Genomic DNA, 15,318 nt, shown 5'->3' on the forward strand with positions numbered 1-15,318 from the left:
CATGTGTGAGACGCGAGGCCGGGTGTGTTGACGTGTATGTTGTTGTACGGAGTGAACGAGGGTACAAGGGAAGCGACTGGTCGGGTGACGGTGGCTGTGTTGTGAGCGGGAGAAAGGTGGTGTGTAGGGATGAATGCGGACGGCAGTTGAAGGTTGGGCACGAAAGAAGGCAGGTTGATTTGGTGACTGAAGGATAGAGAAATAAAGGACTGTGATATCTAACTGTAATTGTGTTGTGCATTTCTTGGATATTCATCAACCCTCACACCCTGCTCCCAGTGTCTGCCCTGTAGTTGAGCGTTGCCCTGCTCCTAGTGTCTGCCCTGTAGTTGAGCGTTGCCCTGCTCCTAGTGTCTGCCCTGTAGTTGAGCGTTGCCCTGCTCCTAATGTCTGCCCTGTAGTTGAGCGTTGTCCTGCTCCCAGTGTCTGCCCTGTAGTTGAGCGTTGCCCTGCTCCCAGTGTCTGCTCTGTAGTTGAGCGTTGCCCTGCTCCCAGTGTCTGCCCTGTAGTTGAGCGTTGCCCGAGCCTGAATATTGGAGTGGGAATCGAATCAACAACAAAGAGATGGTGTCTAATTTCATCAGTGAAATTATGAAATGACATTCAGCCGTTGATTCATTTTCAAAATGCTGCATGGATTCAAACTATTCAATAGTTTATTCTATGATAGCGCCCAGACAAATTACGTGTCACAAAATGTTAGACTTGTTCAAATGTGTTCATTTTAGTTAGCCCCTAATTTGTCGATGTATACCAGAAATGTAACTTTCGCTGTTACAAGAATAAATATTAGAATCTATTAATAGACTGTAACACGACTTGTCAACGTGAATATGGTATACAATAGGTCAGTAGAGGAATGGGCAACAATAGGTCAGTAGAGGAATGGGCAACAATAGGTCAGTAATGGAATAAGCAACAATAGGTCAGTAGAGGAATGGGCAACAATAGGTCAGTAGAGAAATGGACAACAATAGGTCAGTAATGGAATAAGCAACAATAGGTCAGTAGAGGAATGGGCAACAATAGGTCAGTAATGGAATAAGCAACAATAGGTCAGTAGAGGAATGGGCAACAATAGGTCAGTAGAGAAATGGACAACAATAGGTCAGCCAAGGTAGTAAAACAATAGGCTAGTAGCGAGAATGGGACGATGGGCTGGACATTTTGTGCCTAAACCCAACATCCAGGGTGCTGCTGGACGCCGCGCCCTGAGCGGCCAGCTCCCGTAGGTGGTCGTTAAGGAAACTGTCGTAGCTGAGCTCGTCAAGCTCAGAGCTTGGCCGTCTGGCGTGGCGGCACATGTTGAGCCCCACCCTGACAAATGCCTGGGTGTGGCCGCTATGACAGGACCGGATGTAGCCGGCCCGTGGGGTGTCCGTGTGACCGTAAGGCGAGTCACGTGACGCCCGTCTGCTGCTGGCCGCCAGAGTTTGGTTGAGAAAGTTTTCTGTTTTCTCCTCACGCAGGTCCCGCCTCTGGTGAGCGGGTTGCGGTCCGTAGGTTGGGATAGATATGGACGAGATACGAGGGTTGCACGAGAAGTCAAGGTGAAGGTCAGAGCAGCACTTGTCCCTGCGGCCTGGGCAGCGAGGTGAGCTGGTAAGCGGCTGCTGGCCTAGATTGCCGCGGTAGATGTGGTACGACTCGCCGCTCTCGGTACCCACCCCGCTACCGTCTGGGTACGACCATCCGTCCGTTTTTTTCCCGCCAAGTCCGGGCTGGTGAAAAACGAAACTGCCGGTTACGATAGACGGGTCTGTTTTAGTTTTGTTGCCGGCACCCAAGTGGCCTTGACCGCTATGTCGCACATGACCTTGGCCGCTATGTCGCCGGGTGTAGGGTCCCATATGCTTATCGAACGAATCCTCGGATGACGTCAGCAGATGCTCGTATGGTCTGGAAAAGTAAATCTGCGAAAACAAGAGTTAGGGTTAAACTTTAGGTTAACGTTTAAGTTAACGTTTAGGTTAACATTTAGGTTAACGTTTAGGTTAACGTTTAGGTCAACGTTTAGTTTAAGGTTTAGGTTAACGTTTAGGTTAAGGTTTAGGTTGACGTTTAGGTTAACGTTTAGTTTAAGGTTTAGGTTAACGTTTAGTTTAAGGTTTAGGTTAAGGTTTAGGTTGACGTTTAGGTTAACGTTTAGTTTAAGGTTTAGGTTGACGTTGACGTTTAGGTTAATGTTTAGGTTAACGTTTAGGTTAACATTTAGGTTAACGTTTAGGTTAACGTTTAGGTCAACGTTTCTGTGAGCAGGTGAATGGATTATTTATTTTGTATTATTTTATTTGGTGCGAATCTGTGAGTGGATGGTCCACTGGACAGCGGCTACGGGGTTTCCCCTTCCGCTCGAAGCGGTCAGTATATAAACTGACCACGCGGGTAATTTTCTTTCTTTTTGACCGCAAGAATGTAGGTCAGGTCAGTTGTCTGTGGTCGCGCTTCGTGCGTTGGAGGTATTTGTTTTTTTATATTTTATCTTTATGTGATTTGTATGAATGCGACTGCCGATGTGTTCTCGTTTTATTTCTTTTTCGTCTAAAACGAGATAGTGGGCATCGGCATGTCTGGTATGCACGTGGTGTGTTATTTTGAAAGATTTGAAATGTATTTTTGTATTTTCTAAACCCTTGGCGTGTGTTTCCGACCACGTGGTTTAGGTCAGTGTGTTTAGGAGTGTTTCCTAAACTGGTGCGAATGCGTGTGTGCATTTATTTGTTTTACTTTATTATGATGTTGTTATTGTGGGTCCCCACGATGACTAAGATTGGCTTAGTCAATAGTCGGTTGTTTTAGACAGTAATGAGTATATTTTAGTTGCCTCGAGTTTTAGGTTGTTAAAAATTAATGTGTGTGCTGTTTCGTGCAACGTCATGTTGAGTATCGCTTGCTTGGTGTCGGCCTTCATTGGGGCCCTAGCGGAGTGTGTTAACTTCAATGTTATCAATATGAGTGTTGTATAGGTAGACCAATGGCTTCGGGCTGCTCCTTGTGTAGGAAAGATTTGTTCTACAATTAATTTGTTTTACACGTTATTTTTATGATGCTAGTTCTTAGTTAGACAGTGGTTAGTTGTGCTTTTGACAATTGCTTTTAGAATTGTAATAGTAGGGATTAGTTTTACTCGAGGCTTTAGATATCTTTAGTAGAAGTTAGTAGTATTTAAACATATGTATATATTGATGTATATATTTTTCCATGCATTTTTCTTATGTTTTCCTTTTCTTTTTCTCTCCCCCCCCCCTTCCAGTGAGGTGGCTTGGGCAACTTGGCTGGGTGTTTTGTTTGGTGTAAAAAGTTTGTTTTGTATATATTGTTTTGTCCCGTTGAGTTTTGTTTAGTCGTGTTTTGTGTATTCTGTAGTTTTTTATCTTTCTTATCTTGATTGGTTCCATGTAATAAATTTGATTAATTGTTAAAAGTGTTTTTGTTTTTAATTTAGACTAAGGTTAAGGTATTAACCAGTCTGGGTTTAGCCGGGCTTGCACTGACCGGACAGCTAGTTAGATAAGCCTAGGGAAGGGTAGATAGATTTTAGTGACCCCCCCCTAGTTGGCTTACATTTAGGTTAAGGTTTAGGTTGACGTTTAGGTTAACGTTTAGGTTGACGTTTAGGTTAACGTTTAGGTTAACGTTTAGGTTAAGTTCTATTATACTAAAGATAAGAAATTGCATCGCCAATATCGTTAGCATAGTCGATGTCAGTGTGCTCTTTATGCCAGTCCATTTCAAATAGACCAGGGGTCTCCAAACTTTTCAGCCCGAGGGCCGCATTAACTATCAAATATAAGTTCGGGGCAGAGGCGTAGCGACCCTTCCCGGCGCCCGGGGACAAACTTTCAATTTAGCGTCCCCCTCTTGATCAAATTTTAAATGTGCACCCCCCCCCCACCAATTTTTTGATTTGCGGCCCCCCCCCAAACTGCAAAAAAGCTGCTAAAATGACATTTTAATTTGTTTTTACAACCCTTTTTTGGCGCCCCTAAGGTCGGCGCCCGGGGACATATGTCCCCCACTACCCGCCATCGCTACGCCTCTGGTTCGGGGGGCAGAGTTTCTTCCAGGCATCTCATTGGGGTGGCATTTTTCCTCAGCCACCTACAACAAACATTTTTTTCCGTGGACTAAAAGATCTCCGAGGACCGGATGAGATGACTTCGCGGGCCGCATCCGGCCCGCGGGCCGTAGTTTGGAGACCCCTTAAATAGACCATTAGATGTCGGTGGACTTCAGGTAGACTGCCAGATGACATGTCATAACAAATGCTATGACAGATTTAAGGGCAAATGTCAGGGCTTACATCAGGATAGGAAGATCCATAGACTGGAGAGTTGTGGGGCTTGATGACGTCATACTGCTGCTGCCCGGCCCCCCACATGCTGTGGTAGCGCACAGGGAGGGGACGAATCAGGAACTGCCTCGGTGGGACCTGAGGTCTCCTGAAAAATGGGGCGTGAGGTCACGTGATGAGATGGTAGTTTGATAGATGGAAATGGTAGTTTGATAGATGGAGATGGTAGTTTGATAGATGGAGATGGTAGTTTGATAGATGGAGATGGTAGTTTGATAGAGATGGTAGTTTTTGATAGATGGAGATGGTAGTTTGATGGATGGAGATGGTTTGACTGACCTTGACCTCCTCATCCGCCAGTACTTGTAGGTGGAGGCGATGATGAGCGCGAGGGCCAACACTGCAAATGACGTCACAGCTATGGCGAGGATGACGTCAGTGTAGAAGTCACTCGTCTGTTCATAGGTTGACTTGTTAGAGAAGGTGATTTAAAAATTGTGGGGGTGGTGGGGGCGTAATTTTACAAGGATGGAGAAAATGGAGGTAAAGAAAGTAGTTTCTTCATTGTGTCATTCAATCAGTGGCGCCTAGTTAGTGGCACTTAGTAAGTGGCACTTAGTAAGTGGCACTTAGTGGCGCCTAGTTAGTGGCACTAGATCCGACAAATACATCACGTGAACCTATCATAAAGAACGTGAACCTTTCACAAAGACATAAAATACCATGTAGACACTATCACACCGACAAAAATGTCACATTAAGACCCTATCACATCGACTACATATGTCTCATTAAGAACCTAGCCCAACTAGTGTCACGTGAACCTAAGATATACAAGGCCACGTTTGCTTACAATGTTGACGTGGCCCTGTGACGGGCAGACGACAGGAGGCGGACAGTCCGTCACGTGACGCAGCTGATCAGGGCACATGACGTCACCTGTGCCGGTCTTGTTGAAATCATCGTCAGCTCTTGCTGGGCAGTGCCACCGGATGACGTAATCACCAGCTTTCTCACAGCGGAACACGGCCCTGCATGACGTCACACTGTCACATGACCCGGCGTTCCGCCAACAGCCCGTCGACATGACGTCAGGGTTCTGAAAGCAAAGAGATCACCTGACATTCAGACGTCAGTGGCACCTCATAGTTTGGTCAAGTCATAAAGTCATCAAACAGTTTTAAACGAGAGATGAAAAATTGACAACAGTAATGAAAGTGATGATGTTAGTTTATCAGTCGCTTAGGCTCTCCTCCCTTTTTTTTTTGCTGTTTAAAACTTACTTTATCAGCCAAACATAAAAAAAAAAATATAGAAGAAAAAAACCGCTTATGTCGCGCACTAGTTTTTAAATATTTATGTTTTCACTAACGAGGGTTAGTTGATGGTAAATACCAACAGCTAAAGTATATCAGCTTTCTAGTGGGTGAAATATAAGAGAATGAATTAATTATACGCTACAAATAATTAAGGTTATATTATTATATTATTATTATATCATATATTTAATTAATCACACGCTACGAATAGTATACGTTTTATTAACCACATACAACTAATAGCTTAGACTTAATCATTCGCATGCTACTAATATGAAAAACTAGATGCATTTCCAGTAGGATAGCAAGTTCATTTATTTTTCTAAATGTATGTAATATTCGATTTTCAATTGTCTGGTCATTTCTTTACTATAACTTTCAAAGCGCCAACATGGAATGACAAAATGAATTAATATTCCATCCGTATCGAGTAACCATGATTCTAACCCTAACCCAACCCAAACCCAAACCCAAACCCTAACCCTAACCCTAGCCCTAACCCTAACCCTAACCCTAACCCTAACCCTAACCCTAACCCTAACCCTAACCCTAACCCAAACCCTAACCCACGATTCTAAGTACCATTAAAAATTCATAGGTCTCTCACAGCTCAATTTTAGAAGTACCATACTATTGTAAGATACTAGAACAACACAAACACAACAAAAACACAACACAAACACAACACAACTCAAACACAAAACAACCACAACACAACCACAACAAAATCACAACACAACAACAACACAGCCCAAACACAGCCACAACACAGCCACAACACAACCATAACACAACCACAACACAACCATAACACAACCACAACACAAACACAAAGAAAACACAACCATAACCACGACCACAACACAACCACAACACAACCATAACACAACCACAATACAACCACAACACAAACACAAAGAAAACACAACCATAACCACGACCACAACACAACTACAACACAACCATAACACAACCACAACACAACCACAACACAAACACAAAGAAAACACAACCATAACCACGACCACAACACAACCACAACACAACCACAACATTATAATCACCACCGAACAACACGCTTTCCTAGGCGTCCACCCCCAAAGAGAGCCTTTCCAGCATTAAAAATTTAAGTCACTTAAATAGATCCTACTCCATAACTTACAATAAAACAATGCGATGCAAATAAATGTACGGCAAGGGATGTTTACTTTTATGGTTCTAAGAAAACACATTGACAATGTAATTAGAATCACCACCGAAAAACACACTTTCCCAGGCGTCCCCGCATTCCAGCATTCTCTATATTATAATTCTAAATTTTCACCATCTGTTAACACCGAAAAACAAAAACAAAAAGTAGTGATTTTGAGAGATCATAGACTAATTAGAAAATAATATAAATAATCTTAACATTTTTCTATTTTACTTATGAATCTTAACATATGATAATCAATGCGGTAGTAATTTAAAAAAAAAATAACTTAAATTATTGAGAGTGAAATGAATATTAAAAACACATTTTCCCAGATAGAGCCTTTCCAGCATTCTCTAAAAGTCTAATTTCACCATCTGTTTTAATAAAACAGAAAAGTAAAAACAAAAAATAGTGATTTTGAGAAATTTAAGACTAATTAGAAAATAATATAAATAATCTTAACATTTTTAATTTTAATTATGAACCTTAACATATAATAATCAATGCGATAGTAAAAAAAAAATAACTTCAATTATTGATGCGTTAAATTTATTTTTAAATTACCTCCCTTGCAAAAATTACCAAAAAAAAGTTTAATTAATTAGTTTTTTCGACCTACTGTTATGAAAATGTTTCCACCTTTTCTAGGAATATAAATGGAAATGATATTTAACATTGATCCTTTTAATATGTTTTAGCAATGTGCGTGTATTTAATATTTTCTTTACGTTATGCAAAAGAGTAAAAACAGTGGCAACTATGAAATAACTTTATGTCGCTTATATTATAGATTTAGCTAGTTGCACAAGTAAATAAAATATGACGTCACAGGCTCTAAACCTTTCGTACACAATAAAATCTAATTCAAATTTTGTCGTTCGCAATGCCATGTTTATCGTTAAAAAATGATAGAACGCGATTATGATTCCAATCATATATGCCCTCCTTATTAGCAACGGTTATTGAACGTTACCGCCGTATCGTTTTTATTTCAACTTTTTACTTGTTTTTGTTAATCTCATATTGAGTTTAAAAGGTGAGTATGCAAAATTTACATAAAATAGTAAAACATTGAGACTAACTCTGTTTTTAGTGGGCTTATCTTTATTGTTTATTAAACTTTCTAACTAGCATATTTATTTTAGGTTTATCCGTTTAGCAGACTATGCAAAATGTCTCACAAAGTAGGTACATTATTAGCGGTATCGATACCGCTTTTTCATGTTCCTTCGTTTTATAGGAATTATGTCACCAATTTTTATACATTTTTTTTCTTAAAGAATTTTAATAATAAAACTAGTAAATGAGAGGATTCAAAGGTAATAAATTTACCTTTTTAAAATAAAAAATTGTATGAATTGAGCTAATTTGTTGCGGCCAGTACTACGTGCTACTGATGATTGAATTAGGTATACGATAACTCAACACAAAGTTGAAATTAAGTTATACATATCTATCTAAACTCAAGTTTGTTTACATGTTTGAATATATTTTTTTTGTTTGTCTGATTGACTATTGTAAACGGCTCTACTCTGTGTGGAGAGATGTAAAATAGTATGTAGGCAGAGAACAATTTTTGTTTTCAGACAGACTGTTATTCACAAATTTATTTAAAGACGTTAATTAATTATTGATTTATTCATAGGTAGATTAACCACATTAATTTTAAAGTTTTAGAGCAATGGCTTTACCTTGACTGAATAGTGACGTCACAAATTTTGTTTACTTTTTAATACTATAACATGGCGACTTCCATCATAGACTGTGTGGCCCATTCAAAAGTTTAACGCATTCTAAAGCTAATTTTCTGTGGGCCTTAACTTTAACAATACGTCCGTTTGCTGTTTTTACTACGTTCCAACACTTATATAAATTTTCAACTGTCTTTTTCATTTAGTTTTACAATAAATTTCTCTAGCTCTACAATCTGTCCAAGAAAGTTATTTATAGATCTAAAAATATCATGTGGCCAAGCAAGTTATTTATAGATCTAGATCTAGAATCTAGGTCAAACCAAAGATTAATTAGATACATACCAAAGATTAATTAGATAAAAATACAATACATTTTATAATCATAATACATTTTTTAGTCCTTTAATACTTGATATAAATCTTTGTGATTTATCTATCTAGATCTAGATCTATCTAGCTATAATAGGTCTTATGATTTGATCTAGATTCTAGATCTAGAATTTGTAGATCTAGCAAGAGTTACGCAAATACTAGACTTAAGCAAGCGAGTCGTAGAATCTAGATCTAGATAATTCTATCTAGATCTAGATAAGTTCAGACCTTCATTATTTTATATAAATCTTTGTTTGGCTAATTTAAGATAAAATTTAATTTGAAAGATACTACTACTAGACTTAGATCTAGATCTATGCGCGTAAATCTAGTTGCATAAGGAGACTCAAAGTATTAAAGTATTTTATGAAAATCCATCTGTGACGTCACGAGTTAAATAGCTAAGTTGTTAGTGTAATCGGCTTGCGTGCGGATGGCACGGGTTCTAGACCAATACGTCAATGATATTTTTTTTTTCAATTTTTATTTTATTTTTTTAGATGTGAATGATAAAGTTGTCTATCTGAACTTGGCGGGATACAGGGCAGGTGAAGTAGAGTTAATCTGTTTCTTTGTCCTAAGCATATGAAGCGATAGTGTTGTCAGAGACATGCTCGGCTGGAATAGTTTTTTTAAACGATAAAAACATGTTGACTGAGACTTGGCGGGACACTGGGCAGGTAAAGTAGAGTTGAGTACGTCATCTGTGACGTCAGTATATGAAGGGATAGTCCGAAATCGGTGTTTTCGGTGTTTTTAAAAGATGAAAAACATCTTTTTGAATGTGGGGTCTGGTTTTTTGTGACGATAAGTGACAGACGTGATGTTTTTTATGGATGACCCCCGAAACCCACAGTTATCCAACGGATGACGGGTAGTCTAGTAATGATTTAAAACTAAAAATAATGACACTATGTTCGATTTGAGTAAGTATACGATTTTTAGTTTAATTTTTCAACTACGGAATCATCTTTTTCGTAATGCATTATAGTAGAGGCTTAAATCTAAAAATCGAGAAAAGAGGTATCGCTAATGTTTTGTCGCTATATCCGTTGGTATTTTGACCAATTAAAATAAGAAAACATTCAGACTTAACTTGAATTTTGTGTGAGTCGGTACATTTTTAATGTTATTTTCACAAATGTTTTTACTTTCTTCTTCAGACGTTCTCAAGCTGTAAAACCCAACTAACAAAATAGATAACGTAGGCCTAAGTATTAGCGATATCGATTCTACCTTTCTCCGCTTTCGTATTCCGTTATATTTGTTTTATATTATTAGGTCATCAGGTCTATTTTAAATGTAAAATAAAGATGTATCTAAGCTGTCTTAAACATTACGAGCCGACCCGCAGCGTATCATACGCCGCTATTTAGTTGTTTTATTTTCTACTTTTCAGTAATTCATAATTTGTGAATTCGACAGTACCAATGCTGCCACTGAAAATTTTTGCTTTAAAACACTACCCCCCCCCCCCCCTTTCCCCTAACCCCGACCCTACCCCCCCCCCCCCCCCCCGTGAAAGCAGCCTCCTCTTAGTTATTTCTTAGTTACCTCCTGTAAGTTTAAAATCGAACTAAATTATCTGCCCCTAATAGAAACCCGGTGACCACAGCTCACCAGACAATGTGGGGGTGGGGGTGGTAGTGATAGTGATAGTGATAGAGAGGGGACTGCAAGGAGGCGCTTGCAGCTTGTTTTCTAACGGCTCCCAGAAGAGAATTATATATTTAGATAGGCCAAAGGTCGAAATTATTAATTGAATAGTGGTTAAATTCACCAAGTAGACTGTGCGGGATCCAAATCTTATTAATATAAGAAATATTAGTTAAAACACAACATTTTACGAGTATGTTCATTCGATTGTAACTAGCTGAAAGTTTACACTGATAGTCGTCATTTACTTCATATACCATTAGCTTAACTTGCTAAAGAATAAAACATACCCTTGTAAACAAAGGCCTATACTTATTTGCTTGATACCCACTCACACTCAACGATTGTTTGAGGAGGGGGGAGGGAGACTTTCTGAGTTAAAGACCTTTGAGTCGGGTGCCAATTGAGTTGCTTTTGTTAAGTTAGTGTGATTGATTTTTTTCGAATACTAAATCTAAAAATGAAGTTAAAAGTATGTAAAGTATAGTTGATAAGTTAGCTATGTAGTGCTGTGGTTCCTTTTGCTTTTCTAAACATGATACGGAATTGAATCTGCCCTTCATTGTCCACACATAAAGTCACTCTTTTTTACACACATTCCCCTCCCCCATCCATAGCTCATTGTTGCCAGACGTTTTTCCAGACCCCGTATCCCCAAGGTTTTGTTAAAGGTTATCACAACTTGACAGTGTGGTCTAGTATGTAGTACGCCCACTAACTAAACTGATAGATCGGTACCCGACCTGGTGACCGTAGGTCATCACACGACCAAACTGTCCTTAACGTTCAAAACCAGGTGGCAAGATGTCGTATTTAAAACTGGAGGCAAAAGTCGGACAGAAACCCTCGTGTCTAGCATCTGTCTACGTAGCTGTGTGAAATGCTCGATTCTTGATAACGTTGCTGTTTGTTTCGCGCCAGCTATGTTCAGTTATCTAACGACACCCAAAGATTATCTCCTAAATGACATGCTCCAATATGTCAAAAACACTCATACATGTTGCACTGTACTGAGCTGTCTCTATGATACCGTTTACCTAGGAATTAGGAATGTTAATTTTTTTTTACTCAGCCAGTTTCTATTATTTTTACTATTACTATGACGTTTGAGTTAAATGATTGAATCTATCCAGTGGTATATTTTAATTTAAATAATTTTTAATAGACCACTTTTAAATTAAATAATTTATTAATATCTTGGTAGAGATACTCATGTTTTAAAAATGCATTAAAATATTTATTTGAAAATTTTATAATTGTGTGCCTACGCAGAGTTATTTCCCTATCGCCTTTTTTTTCTACGCTCTCGACGTGACCAATTTTTACTTTCTCGTATATACGTAGTATAGAGAAAGAATTGTAATCGTGCAAAAAAAAAAAAAATAGAGATTTTTACAAATCTCGACGTTTTACACCTCACTGATACGGAAAAACATAATTTTGCAATCTTGTCCGTATGTCTGTGTGTCTGTCTGTGTGTCTGTCTGTCTGTCTGTCCGTGTGTACGTGTGTAAACACGATAACTTGAGTACCGTTACAGCTAGGTTGATGAAATTTCATATATAAGTATTTTATCAAAATCGTAGATCCGTATCAACTTTTAAGCGATTTCCGATAACCGGAAGTGGTACTTTTCCTACTTTGAATTTTTCAAAAGCCTATAACTTAAGTACTATTTCAGATAGATAAATGAAATTTCACATGTAAGTAAAAGATCTAATTCTCTACCTTCTGTTAAATTTTGAGTAATTTCCGTTGACGGGAAGTACTAATTTACGCTATTTCCGATTTCTCAAAAACGCATCTAAATTTATAAAGTACTAATAATATTGCGCACCATTATGAACATCTTTATTCGGCGTTCGCTTGGTGTACAATACTTTTTAGCGCAATTTCCATTCTGGAGAATTGCGTTTATTAACCCGTCATTTCTGGATGGATGGATGGATGGATGGATGAATGTGTGTCCGCAGCTTTAAGTCGTATCTCCTCCTCAACGAAGCAATATCGATGACTAGTTCCAAAAGCAATTATGTTAAGCAAGTTACGAGGATGAACATAGGCCATAAAAATTCCGGGTTTCTTTCATGGATTTCCCAGAAAAGCCAAAAAATCTCGAAAAAAAAGCAGTTTTTGGCCCATATCTCGGCAACCAGACCACTTAGCGACTTGAAACATGTACCAATCGATTCCTGTCATAATTTAGAACAATATTGCCGAAGAAAGTTTTCAAAAATATTCTCTCGTTCGGTCACAAATTTTAAAATTACATAAACACCTACAAACCGATTGTTCTTCTAGCTTGAACGCACCCCAACATTATACGTCAGAGCTATTTTTAGATAACATAAGGAAATTGCGCACAAATGTCACTAGACTTTTTTAATTAACTTGTTTCTATGAGATTCTATTTTATTTTAAAATTTTTATGTATTTAAAATTGATTAAAAATCATAACTATATCCCGAGTTCCCATCCCCTGTTGTTTTATATAAGAATATTCGAGAAAGTTTAGGGGAGATCACTCCCGGTTTATTGTTTTCATTCTCCATAGGCTTAGTTGTCCCGGCAATTTTTACACTAAAACCGTCATATCTAGAGAACCGTTTATCCTATAAACATAAATTTGGTATCATTTTGCAACAATTAGTCCCCTTATTACAACCCCGTCGTTATTTTGTCATTTTAATTATTTAAAAAAATGTGTGCAACTAGCTATTATAGATATATTCGTGTGTGGGTGGGCGTGGGTGTGTTTTTATAAAATTATTGACCTATTAGTATTAGGTTGAAAAAGACATATTATTATTCAAACGAAGTACAATGACAAATTTGCTGAAATAAAGCGGGTGTGATCTCCCCTAAACTTTCTCGAATATTCTTATATAACACTACGGTGATGGCAACTCTCGGGATATAGACATGGTTTTAAATCAGTTTTTACGTAGCCTACTTAAACTTTAAAAAAAAGAATAGAATCTCGTAGAAAAAAAAATAATTGCGCACCAAGTGAACTCCAAACAATATCTGTATAATAGTGCCAAACACTATACTTTAAAACTTCATAGGTTGTTTTTTTCTTAGAAATCGGAAATAGCGTAAAGTACTAATTTCGGTCGAGGGAAATTGCTCTAAACTTGAGAGAAGGCAGAGAATTAGATCTTTTACCTAGATGGAAATGTCGTTTATCTATCAGAAACAGTACTCAAGATACAGGCTTTTGAAAAACCTAAAGTAGAATAAGTTCCACTTCCTGCTACCAGAAACCGCTGAAAAGTTGATACAAAACTAAAAGGTTGATACAAAACTAAAAAGTTGATACTAGGAGAGACAACTGGAGACAGCCACTCTTCTAGGAGAGACAACTCCAAAATCAAACAACTGCTGCCTTGTAGTTTGTTCTTGGTTGGCTAAAGGCTACGGAAGCAAATCCAAAAAGAAAAGCAGGCTGAAATCGGAGTAAATGGCCTCAATGACGCATAACCAGTTGACATGTATACTTAACATTAACATTCAGAACGAAGAAGAAGAATAGATTGCATAAATTACATACGCTGCTAATATTGCATGTTTAATTTAATTACAGACTTTTAAAAGTATAGCTTGAATTTATGAAATGCTTCTAATATACAGAGTTGAATTAATAACATGATACTTCAAGTTTAGATTAATAACCCGCTAGGTATATTAATGGTTGAATTCTTGCAAATTAAGATTTGAATAAAATATGGGTGAATGCCCAGCTCATCAGACGGATTAGAAATGAGTTATTTCCCGTTGTTTTTAATAGACTTCACTTAATTTTAATGAATTCTTTAACAACTAACAAGATGTTCGTGCATTGTCACATGACTTATTTTGCAAACTTTGAAATATTACCTCCCCGTTGACAAGGGTCAAAATTTCATATAAAAGTTCCCCTCAGCTTAATCAATCAACAACAAACGTACGTCTAAAGACAAGCTTGTACAATCATTGTAATAAATAATAAATCAATTCTGCACCAAATTATCACTAATAAAATTATCCATAATAAAATTATCAATAGTAAAATTAGCACCAAGAAAATTTTCTACAATTCTGGCCTTAAGTTTGTCTTTTGTATAAGACCACCATTAAATGTCTGCATGTAAATAAAATCTATCTATTTCTTTACCGTTTCGACACGGACTGACTGGAGCAACCGTTGACTGGAGCAACCGTTGACTGGAGCAACCGTTGATTGGAGCAACCGTTGACTGGAGCAACCGTTGACTGGAGCAACTGTTGACTGGAGCAACCGTTGACTGGAGCAACCGTTGACAGCCTGAAGTTAACCCACTGCCCGTAGAGCGGCGCCCCACTCTGACCAACTGACGGCGCCCAACTCTGAGCAACTGACGGCGCCCCACTCTGAGCAACTGAAAGTTTGAGCCTTACCAGACCGAGTCACGATGAAATAAGGAGCATTCTGCCAGTGAACTCAATATTTCCATCCAACGTTTCGGGGCGAAGAATGCGTCAAGCTATGGGACAGGACGTCGAGGGTAAATCTTTGCTGAGCCGGAATTAGCGGCACATTTCGCTGTTCAAATTAGCCCTTCAGGAGATGGTCAAACAGGCCTGGCCAGAGGGCGGAGACTCAAGAATTCTGGGCTAGGATTTAACAATGTCAAGGTTGCTGAGTTGATAGCTCTACAGCTGCTTAAGCTATGTGGGGGGGGGGGGGGACAAGTGAGGGGAGGGCACAGTAGTGTTACAAGTGTGGGTCAATACTTAACATGGGTCGGCAATACTGTCGCAAGGCAT

At 38.5% G+C, this 15,318-nt stretch overlaps 1 protein-coding gene across 1 annotated transcript; it reads right to left on the reverse strand.

Annotated features, from left to right (window-relative positions):
* Positions 1-275: 275 nt before the first annotated feature.
* On the reverse strand, positions 276-14,938 carry LOC131942206 (uncharacterized). The gene is made up of 5 exons (XM_059301939.1): positions 14,687-14,938; positions 5,148-5,393; positions 4,634-4,749; positions 4,304-4,442; positions 276-1,913 (listed from the first exon to the last, which is right to left on the reverse strand). The coding sequence occupies exons 2-5, from the start codon at positions 5,379-5,381 to the stop codon at positions 1,134-1,136; spliced, it is 1,269 nt and encodes a 422-aa protein (XP_059157922.1). The 5' UTR covers positions 5,382-5,393; positions 14,687-14,938; the 3' UTR covers positions 276-1,133.
* Positions 14,939-15,318: the final 380 nt, after the last annotated feature.

The sequence above is a fragment of the Physella acuta genome, unplaced genomic scaffold (assembly GCF_028476545.2).
Source record: "Physella acuta isolate Inbredline_101_S28 unplaced genomic scaffold, ASM2847654v3 ptg000394l, whole genome shotgun sequence".
NCBI classification, from domain to species: Eukaryota; Metazoa; Mollusca; class Gastropoda; family Physidae; genus Physella; species Physella acuta.